The sequence below is a fragment of the Scyliorhinus canicula genome, chromosome 15 (assembly GCF_902713615.1).
Source record: "Scyliorhinus canicula chromosome 15, sScyCan1.1, whole genome shotgun sequence".
In the NCBI taxonomy this organism is placed as follows: domain Eukaryota; kingdom Metazoa; phylum Chordata; class Chondrichthyes; order Carcharhiniformes; family Scyliorhinidae; genus Scyliorhinus; species Scyliorhinus canicula.
In genome coordinates, this window is record NC_052160.1 from 144,264,373 (window position 1) to 144,275,475 (window position 11,103).

Below are 11,103 nucleotides of genomic sequence, written 5' to 3' on the forward strand. Positions count from 1 at the left end.
TTTTCCATCTTTTGTCTTGATCCTTTCTTGAATAAGGGGGTTACAACAGCGATCTTCCAATCGTCCGGGACTTTCCCTGACTCCAGTGATTTTTGAAAGATCTCAACCAACGCTTCCGCTATTTCTTCAGCCACCTCTCTCAGAACTCTAGGGTGTAGCCCATCGGGGCCAGGAGATTTGTCAATTTTAAGACCTTTTAGCTTTTTTAGCACCATCTCTTTTGTAATGGCAACCATACTCAACTCAGCCCCCTGACCCTCTATAATCTTTGGGATATTACTCATGTCTTCCACTGTGAAGACAGACGCAAAGTACTTATTAAGTTCTCCAGCCATTTCCTCGTCTCCCATCACTAGCCTTCCGGAATCAGTTTGAATTGGCCCAATGTCTACTTTGGCCTGTCGTTTGTTTCTTATGTATTGAAAGAAACTTTTACTATCATTTATTACTGGCTAGCCTGCCTTCATATTTGATCCTCTCCTTCCTTATTTGTCTCTTTGTTAACCTCTGTTTGTTTTTGTAGCCTTCCCAATCTTCTGATTTCCCAGTGCTTTTGGCCACTTTATAGGATCTCTCTTTTTCTTTGATACATTTCCTGACCTCCTTTGTCAGCCATGGCTGTCTAATCCCTCCCCGGATAATCTTTCTTTTCTTGGGGATGAACCTCTGTACAGTGTCCTCAATTATGCATACAAACTCCTGCCATTTGTGCTCTACTGTCTTCCCCACTAGGGTCTGCTTCCAGTCGATTTTCGCCAGTTCCTCTCTCATGCCCTCGTAATTACCTTTATTTAACTGTAACACCATTACATCCGATTTTGCCTTCTCTCTTTCAAACTGCAGACTGAACTCAACCATATTATGATCGCTGCTTCCTAAGTGTTCCCTTACTTTAAGATCTTTTATAAAGTCTGGTTCATTACATAGCACTAGGTCCAGAATAGCCTGCTCCCTTGTGGGCTCCATGACAAGCTGTATTTAATAAGCTGCTTCTGTCATTAAAGGTCCTCCGGGCTGTTCCTAGGGGACAATAACCCGGGCAATCTTCAACAACAACTGTCATTAAAGCACAATAAACCCATTTGTCATCAACCGGTATGTATTTTTTTTTCTCAGAATACAGTACCACAAAAATAAACACAGCAAATGCACCTTTTTGGTTCTGAGCCCCTTCAGCCCTCAAGGTAAATTAGATAGATTATAATCTCTCTTTGACCTTTGTCAGTGCGAGAGAGAGAGAAAGGTGAATATTCATCATGAAAACAAACATTTTTTTCTTCTACTTGATTCTCAGTAATAACAATTGTTCTGAAGTAGAATTGCTCTATGGACCACTAAAATATCACCGTGGACCCCCAATTCGGTATTTGTTTTGTGTGGACCCCCAGTAATGTTACATGGACCCCCAAGGTCCACGTGGACCCCGGTTGAGAACCACTGTTCTAAATGGAGGTGGTTGTAGGTTTGGAAGGGGCTGTCTAAGGAGCCTTGGTGAGTTCCTGCAGTGCATCTTGTAGATGGTACACACACTGCCACTGTGCGTCAGTGGTAGAAGGAGTGAATGTTTGTGGAAGGGTTACCAATCAAACAGGCTGCTTCCTGGATGGTCTTGAGCTTTTAGTGTACCATTGGAGCTGCACTCATCCAGGCAAGTGGTGACTATTCCTTCACACTCCTGACTTGTGTTTTATAGATGGTGGACAGGTTTTGGGGAGTCAGGAGGTGAGTTACTCGCCACAGGATTCCTAGCCTTGGACCTGCCTGATCACCACAGTATTTATATGGCTCGTCCAGTTCAATTTTTGCTCAATGGTAACCCCCAGGATGTTGATTGTGGGGGATTCAGCGATGGCAATGCCATTGACTGTCGAGAGGAGATGGTTTGATTATCTCTTGGAGGAGATGGTCATTACCTGTCACTTGTGTGGCGCGAATGTAACTTGCCACTTGTCAGCCCAAGCCTGGATACTGTCCAGGTCTTGCTGCATTTGGACATGGACTGCTTCATTATCTGAGGAGTCGGGAATGGTGCTGAACATTTTGCAGTCATCAGCAAACATCCCCACTTCTGACCTTATGTTGGAAGGGAGGTCATTGATGAAGCAGCTGAAGATGGTTGGGTCTCGGCCACTATCCTGAGGAACTCCTGCAGTGATGTCCTGGAGCTGAGATGATTGACTTCCAACCACCACAACCATCTTCCTTTGTGCCAGGTATGACTCCGACCAGCAGAGAGTTTTCCCCGATTCCCATTGACTCCAGTTTTCCTAGGACCCCTTGATGCCATATTCAGTCAAATGCTGCCTTGATGTCAAGGGCAGTAACTCTCACCTCACCTCTGGAGTTCAGCTCTTTTGTCCATGTTTGAACCAAGACTGGAATGAGTTCAGTAGCTGAGTGACCCTGGCAGAACCCAAACTGAGTGTCTGTGAGCAGGTTATTGCTGAGTAGGTGACACTTGATAGAACTGTTGATGACTCCCGTCCATCACTTTGCTGATGATGGAGAGTAGACTGATAGGGGGTAATTGGCTGGGTTGGATTTGTCCTGTTTCTTGTGTACAGGAAACACCTGGGCAATTTTCCACATTGCCGGGTAGATGCCAGTGTTGTAGCTGTACTGGAACAGCTTGGCTTGGAGGGCGGCAAGTTCTGGGGCACAAGTCTTCAGTACTATTGCCGGGATCATATTAGTGCAGTATCCTGCATGGTGCATGGGACGTACGGGATAGAAATTATTATCTTCCCATGTTTCCCATGGAGTACAAGCTCCCCGCTGAGGGATGGTGGAACTCCATTTAGCAATGTACAAAGGTTAGGCCAGTGAGGCACCGGCAAGCGAGAGACCAGGTAAGGATCAGCCAAGAGTGTATATACCACAATTGTAAATCAATCAAAGTTCTTTATTTATATCAGTGTGGGCTCCCAGGGCCCACAGCCATTGCAATATATAGTGCTTTCACTCATTCCTTTGTATCACAGAAGTATCATAGAATTTACAGTGCAGAAGGAGGCCATTCGGCCTATCGAGTCTGCACCAGCCCTTGGAAAGAGCACGCTACCCAAGCCCACACCTTCACCCTGTCCCCGTAACCCAGGAAGACAACCCAACCTTTGTTTTTGGACACTAAGGGCAATTTAGCATGGTCAATCCACCTAAACTGCACATATTTGGACTACAAGAGGAAACCGGAGCACCCGGAGGAATCCCAAGCACACACGGGGAGAACGTGCAAACAGACAGTGACCCAAGCCGGGAATCGAACCTGAAACCCTGGAGCTGTGAAGCAACTGTGACAACCACTGTGCTACCGTGCTGCCCCTGCCATATCATGTGGGGTGAATCAAACTGGCTGAAGACTGGCATCTTGTGATGCTGGGGACCTCCGGAGGAGACTGAGATGGATCATCCACTCGGCTGTAGATTATTGCGAATGCCTCAGCCTTGGTCAGGACAGCGTTTGGAGGTTATCTCTAGTTGCAGTAGAGAAGTTGGCTGTAGGACGTGGTGCAGTGGGCAGTGCCCCGGCCTTTAAACCAGAATATCCGGGTTCAAGTCTGATTCTCGGATTGGATGACCATTCATAATTCAACCAATGATGTTTAATCTGTGTTCCAGTGGGGGTGGACTGGGGCAATGTTCCTTGTCCTGCGTATGGTGGAGGTCACAGCACTGAGGTGTGAAACCTGGCTTCAGGCAGACACCTAATAAAGAAGATGGTGGTCATCCACCTTGAACTGCTGCCATCTATCTGTTGCAGGAACTCCCACAGTGCGATTAGGAAGAAAATCCCAGAGTTTTGATTCAGTGGCAGTGAAGGAACAGTGATATAACTCTCAGTTCAATCTACCATCTTCGGAGTATTTACCAAGGTGAATGAATATAAAGTGTTGTTTTGTTTATATGGGACAACATGGTGACATCATGATTGTTTCAGACATTGACAGACCCACTGGGCATCGATTCATCTCTGCCAATAGGACACAAATCAACAAAACCCAATTTCACCCAGAAATCAACTCCCTGACTGGGCCAGTCATCTTTAATTTGCATATAATTTGGCATAACAATTCAATGTCGAACAGAATATAAAAAGGACCTCAAATTCTACTAAGCAATATTTATAGAATAATCCTACTTGTTTTTAAGGCTGTTGAATGAGTGGTAGAGAGTCACGTCATTCACTTCCGTGGTGGTGATTTTATTGTCCTTCATCCCAGCAAAAGAGTAGATCAGATGTGTGCACAAGCAGGGATCCACATTCTCGGGCATGTACTTCCCCTGTCCTGGTCTGTACTGAGCCCAGTTTGTAAAGTAACAAACCAGTCTGTAGGCGGAGCCTGAGAGTGAGGGAAAGGGAAAATCAGGACTGAGCTTCTACTCATTACACATCATTAAAAATAGCTTAAAAAGCACAAAGACTCACCCAGCTCCAGGCACGCCAACAAGGCCACTGCTGGAATAAAGAATATAGGGTACGTGTTAAAATTCACAGCAAAATATACTGAAAGGGTTAAGGGTTCACAATGATGAGTGAATAGAAACATTAAGAATCGATCCTTGATCAAACTCTTTTCCTCACCTATTTGCTGCCCTTTAGTGACATCATCGACAGACATGGGGTCGGGATTTCCACGTACATTGATAACACCCGGCTCTACATCATCAACACCCTCCCCTCCTCTGACTCTGTCCTGTCAGATTGTTTTCCTCACAATCAGTTTGAGATGAACCATAGTTTTTTCAGGCTAATCACTGTAAGACTGAATTAATCATCTACAGCCGCCATCCCCAACTTTACCACCAACCCCTCCTGTTTACTGCCCCATGCTGACCCAGACTGCTCGCCAGTCGATTGTGCCTAAAAGCCTCATCGACACTGTACCGCTGCCTCAGGCAAGACAAGGGGAGGTGGGGTCTGCCTCCTCATCAACACCTCCTGGTGCCTAGATGTAGCAACACTGGCGAGTTTCTGCTCCCCGGACCTGGAATACCTGACACTAAAATGCCGCCCCTGCTACCTTCCGCTGGAGTTTAGCTCCGTTATCCTGACGGCAATTTACATCCCACCCCATGCGAATGTGAAAATCGCACTGGACTAAATAGTCAGCACCACAAATAGCCTTGAAACAAAACATCCCCAGGCCTTGTTGATTGTAGCTGGGGACTTCAATCAGGCCAAGCTCAAGAGCGTACTACCAAGTTACCACCAATACGTCACCTGAAGTGCTTCGAAAGGTTAGTCATGGCACAAATCAACTCCAGCCTCCCAGATTGCCTTGATCCACTACAGTTCGCCTATCGCTGCAACAGGTGCACAGCAGATGCCATCTCCATGGCGAAAGGGAAAATGCTGGAAAATCTCAGCAAGTCCGGCAGCATCTGTAGGGAGAAAAAAGAGCTAACATTTCGAGTCCGATGACTCTTTGTCAAAGCTTTGTCAAAGAGTCACTGGACTCGAAATGTTAGCTCTTTTCTCTCCCTACAGATGCTGCCGGACTTGCTGAGATTTTCCAGCATTTTCCCTTTCGTTTCAGATTCCAGCATCCACAGTAATTTGCTTTTATCCATCTCCACGGCCCTGCACTCTACCCTGGAACACCTGGATAACAAAGATACCTATGTCAGACTCCTATTTATCGACTACAGCTCAGCTTTCAACACCATCATTCCTACGAAACTCATCTTGAAACACCGTGGCCTTGGCCTCGGCTCCTCCCTCTGCGGCTGGATCCTGAACTTTCTAACCCACTGGCCGCAATCAGTAAAGACAGGCAACAACATCTCCTTCTCCATCATCCTCAACAATGGTGCCCCACAAGGCTGTGTCCTCAGCCCCATACTATACTCTTTGTACACCTATGACTGTGTGGCCAAATTCCCCTCCAACTCGATTTTCAAATTTGCTGATGACACCACCGTAGTGGGTCGGATTTCAAACAATGCCGAGTTAGAGTACAGGAATGAGATAGAGAATCTGGTGAACCGGTGCAACGACAATAATCTCTCTCCCAATATCAACAAAATGAAGGAGATTGTCATCGACTTTAGGAAGCGTAATGGAGAACATGCGCCTGTCTACATAAATGGGAACGAAGTAGAAAGGGTCGAGAGCTTCAGGTTTTTACGAGTACAGATCACCAACAGCCTGTCCTGGTCCCCCCATGCCGACACTATAGTTAAGAAAGCCCACCAACGACTCTACTTTCTCAGAAGGCTAAGGAAATTTGGCATGTATGCTATGACCCTCACCAACTTCTACAGATGTACCATAGAAAGTATTCTTTCTGGTTGTACCACAGCTTGGTATGGAGCCTGCTCTGCCCAAGACTGCAGGAAACTACAAAAGGTCGTGAATGCAGCCCAGTCCATCACGCAAACCAGCCTCCCATCCGTTGACTCTGTCTACAATTCCCGCTGCCTCAGAAAGGCAGCCAGCATAATTATGGACCCCACGCACCCCGGACATACTCTCTTCCACCTCCTTCCGTCAGGAAAAATATACCAAAGTTTGAGGTCACGTACCAACCGACTAGAGAACAGCTTCTTCCCTACTGCCATCAGACTTTTGAATGGACCTACCTCGTATTAAGTTGATCTTTTCTCTACACCTTGCTATAACTGTAACATTATATTCTGCAGTCTCTCCTTCCTTCCTTATGTACATTATGCATTGTTTGTACAGCATGCAAGAAACAATACTTTTCACTGTATACTAATACATCTGACAATAGGGCAGCACGGTGGCCTAGTGATTAGCACAACTGCCTACGGCGCTGAGGACCCGGGTTCGAATCCCGGCCCTGGGCCACTGTCTGTGAGGAGTTTGCACGTTCTCCCCGTGTCTGCGTGGGTTTCACCCCCACAACCCAAAAATGTGCAGAGTAGGTGGATTGGCCACGCTAAATTGCCCCTTAATTGGAAAAAATAATTGGGTAATCTAAATTTATTTAAAAAAAATAAAAATACATGTGACAATAATAAATCAAATCAAATCAAATCAAAACACTGTTCTAACCCGCACGGGTCTCACGGGTCGGGATGATCCACTTCCCCGTGGAGTTTGCAGAACTCCAGCTCCCCCGATAAGGGTGCGGGGGACCCTTCACACAGTTCATGTGACTTTGTATAAATACAGTCAGCCAGTCAGGCACCTACTGGAGACGACCCGGTAAGGAACTACTCGAGCTGTACATAATAGTTACCGTGTTAAATAAATCAGTTTGTTTCTCTCTACAACTCGGTGAGGACTCCTTTCGTTGCCCCTGACAACAAACACCTTTGTCATCTCCAGGCTCAGTGAGGAAGAAACTAGACAGTCCATCCCAAAATTGGGCCTTGGGCCTCAACCCGATCTTTGGGATGAGCTGTCCACATCAATCCTGCTCCCACAGCTGGCACACCCTACAGGAGAAGTGCACTTTGACAGTCTGACCTAGCAACTCAATGGTTCTGAATTGTATTACTGAATGACCTTATGTCATAGCAGCAGATTTCAATAAAACAACCCTTCAAATCTCTATTGTTACCTCAGGTATTAACTTTTCAACTGTTCCATTTAACTGCGGTACTGAAACGCAGAGGAAAATAGAAGCAGGAGGAGGCCATTCGGCCCTTCAAGCCTGTTCCGTCATTCATTATGATCATGGCTGATCATCAAGTTCAATACCCTGATCCTACCCTCCCCTCATATCCCTTGGTTCTTTTAGCCCCAAGAGCTATATCTAATTCCTTCTTGATATCAGCGTTTTGACCTCAATTATTTTCTGTGGTAGCGAATTCCACAGATTCACCATATTCTGGGTGAAGACATTTCTCCTCACCTCAGTCCTTAAAGGTTTGTCCCTTATCCTCAAACTATGACCCCTAATTCTGGACTCCCCCACCATCGGGAACTTTCTTTCTGAATCTACTCTGTCTAATCCTGTTAGAATTTTATCAGTTTCTATGAGAACCCCACTCACTCTTCTAAACTTGAATGAATATAATCCTAACCCATTTAGTCTCTCCTCATACGATAGTCTCGCAATCCCAGGAATCAGCTTGGTAAACCTTCGTTGCACTCCCTCCATAGGACATCCTTCCTCAGATAAGGACACCAAAACTACACACAATACTCCAGGTGTGGCCTCACCAACACCCTATACAATTGCAGTAAAACATCCCTATTCCTGTGCTCAAATCCTCTTGCTATTGGGCAGCAAGGTGGCAGCAGTTGGTACTGCTGCCTCACAGCGCCAGGGACCCAGGTTCAATTATGACCTTGGTTGACTGTGTGGAGCCTGCACATTCTCTCCATGTTTGTGTGGGTTTCGTCCGGGTGCTCCGGTTTCCTCTCACAGTCCAAAGATGTGTAGGGTAGATGGATTGGCTAAATTGACTCTTAGTGTCCAAAGGTTAGGCAGAGAGACAGAGACAGAGACAGAAAGATAGAGACATACAGACAGACAGACAGAGAGAGAGACAGAGAGAGAGACAGACAGACAGACAGACGGAGACAAGCAGATAGACAGATAGAGAGAGAGACAGAGACAGAGAGAGACAGAGACAGAGGCAGAAAGATAAAGACATACAGACAGACAGACAGAGAGACAGAGAGAGAGAAAGAGAGGGAGGTACAGAGAGAGAGAGACAGACAGACAGACAGACAGACAGACAGAGGGAGACAAACAGATAGACAGAGAGAGAGAGAGACAGAGAGACAGAGAGAACTGAGAATCTTTCCAGTCTGACATTCACTGCCCTGGAACCAAACAGCTTCTTTAAACACAAAGAGGGCAAGCTTGCTCATCACATGATCTCCTCTCACAAACTGGTCAGTTATCCAAACATGGTCATTCTGAGCCAGTTTCATACCAAAAAGGAAATGCTAGAAAATCTCAGCAGGTCTGGCAGCATCTGTACGGAGAGGAAAGGGCTAACGTTTCAAGTCCAGATGACCCTTTGTCAAATCATTTATCCAGTTACATACCCACTGTTTAATAGTGACTATATAATTTGGCCGATGGAGTATCTTTCTCCAAAAATGTCCAAAATGAATGATTTAATAGTTTGTTCCATACCCAGTTGGGTATGTTGTGAATGGCTTAGGATATGGGTAGCCTGTCTAAGACGATTGTCTCTAGTGGGCTAGTATTGACAGCCCTGCTCCTTGCTGATGTAAGGTACAGCCAAGCAGATGTTTAGGAGCTATTGATTAAGTCACTTCTAAAATACAGTTCTTCAGCCTACATTAACTTTATTCTGGGTTCAACCCTCAATAAATAAAGTAATTTTTGATACAAACCATGGTTCTAAACAATATCAAAGGTATTGAAATGGTAAAACAGGCTTACCTGTTGCAAGCAGAAACTTTGCCATCTTGCAGCTGGTGCGTTGTGAGTGAGAATCAACTCTATTTTATACATTGAGTTTATCATTATTGGTAAATAATTATATCTGACAATCGCTTTATCGCTGCAAAAAGTCACGATGCAAAAATAATCTTTCTTATCTTATCTTCATAACATTCTTCACCTTCCAATGAGTCACAGCATTTCTCCTCGACAATGTCATCGAGATTGTCGACCTTCATTGTCACCCCTTCATTGTACTCAAAACAGGCCAGGAAATTGGGGGGGAGGATCGAGGAGCCCACGTTCTCCTCTGGTGGAGTCAGGAAGAGCGGGAAAGCTCAAAGATTCAGGTCCAGGTAGGTGCAGAGCTTCCTGTTGGTCAGTTTCATGTTGGGCTGGGGCTTCCAGTTGGTCAGTTTCATGTTGGGCTGGGGCTTCCTGTTGGTCAGTGTCATGTTGGGCTGGGGCTTCCAGTTGGTCAGTGTCTTATTGGGCTGGGGCTTCCTGTTGGTCAGTGTCATGTTGGGCTGGGGCTTCCTGTTGGTCAGTGTCATGTTGGGCTGGCGTCCAGTTGGTCAGTGTCATGTTGGGCTGGGGCTTCCTGTTGGTCAGTGTCATGTTGGTCTGGGGCTTCCTGTTGGTCAGTGTGATGTTGGTCTGGAGTCCAATTGGTCAGTTTCATGTTGGGCTGGAGTCCTGTTGGTCAGTGTGATGTTGGGCTGGGGCTTCCTGTTGGTCAGTGTCATGTTGGGCTGGGGCTTCCTGTTGGTCAGTGTCATGTTGGGCTGGGGCTTCCTGTTGGTCAGTGTCATATTGGGCTGGAGTCCTGTTGGTCAGTGTCATGTTGGGCTGGAGCTTCCTGTTGATCAGTGTCATGTTGGGCTGGGGCTTCCTGTTGGTCAGTGTCATGTTGGACTGGAGCTTCCTGTTGGTCAGTGTCATGTTGGGCTGGGGCTTCCTGTTGGTCAGTGTCATGTTGGGCTGGGGCTTCCTGTTGGTCAGTGTCATATTGGGCTGGGGCTTCCTGTTGGTCAGTATCATGTTGGACTGGAGCTTCCTGTTGGTCAGTGTCATGTTAGGCTGGGGCTTCCTGTTGGTCAGTGTCATGTTGGGTTGGGGCTTCCTGTTGGTCAGTTTCATGTTGGGTTGGGGCTTCCTGTTGGTCAGTGTCATGTTGGGCTGGGGCTTCCTGTTGGTCAGTGTCATGTTGGGCTGGGGCTTCCTGTTGGTCAGTTTATGTTGGGTTGAGGCTTCCTGTTGGTCTGTGTCATGTTGGGTTGGGGCTTCCTGTTGGTCAGTTTCATGTTGGGCTGGGGCTTCCTGTTGGTCAGTTTCATGTTGGGCTGTGTGAGGACAGCACTGAGTGAGTGAACTGCTGAGAAATTGGAAAATCTAAAACTGATCCTCTAAGACAGGCAGAACTCGAATTTAAATCAATAATCCCGGCCTTTCAATGAGCTTCTGACATCAGCACAAACATTTTAACCAATGTAGCAAAGGCTGTACTTTCAACCAGAACGTTGTTAATTGGGGAGGGACTGCGACATTCTGGTGATGTCACGGAAGCAGTAATCCAGAGGCTAAACTAACGCTCTGGGACATGTGTAGAAATCCCACCACAGTAACTGCTTCCATTTAAATGTAATTAACCAATCTGCAATGTAAACATAGCTTCAGTAATGGTCACCATGAAACTATTATTGATGGTTGTAAAATCCTCTCTGGTTCACGAATGTGCTCCACACCCCCCGTGATACTCCAACCCTCT

General features: G+C 46.3%; 1 protein-coding gene across 1 annotated transcript in view; it reads right to left on the reverse strand.

Annotated features, from left to right (window-relative positions):
- LOC119978662 (acidic mammalian chitinase-like) overlaps nt 1-9,380 on the reverse strand; it is a 29,831-nt gene extending 20,451 nt beyond the window's left edge. Inside the window, exons 1-3 of the mRNA XM_038820453.1 lie at nt 9,336-9,380; nt 4,427-4,456; nt 4,139-4,340 (exon numbers count right to left, since the gene is read on the reverse strand). Of these exons, the coding sequence (XP_038676381.1) occupies nt 4,139-4,340; nt 4,427-4,456; nt 9,336-9,360 (257 nt within the window). The 5' untranslated portion in view covers nt 9,361-9,380. The remainder of the gene's footprint in view (nt 1-4,138; nt 4,341-4,426; nt 4,457-9,335) is intronic.
- Between the last annotated feature and the right edge of the window lie 1,723 nt (nt 9,381-11,103).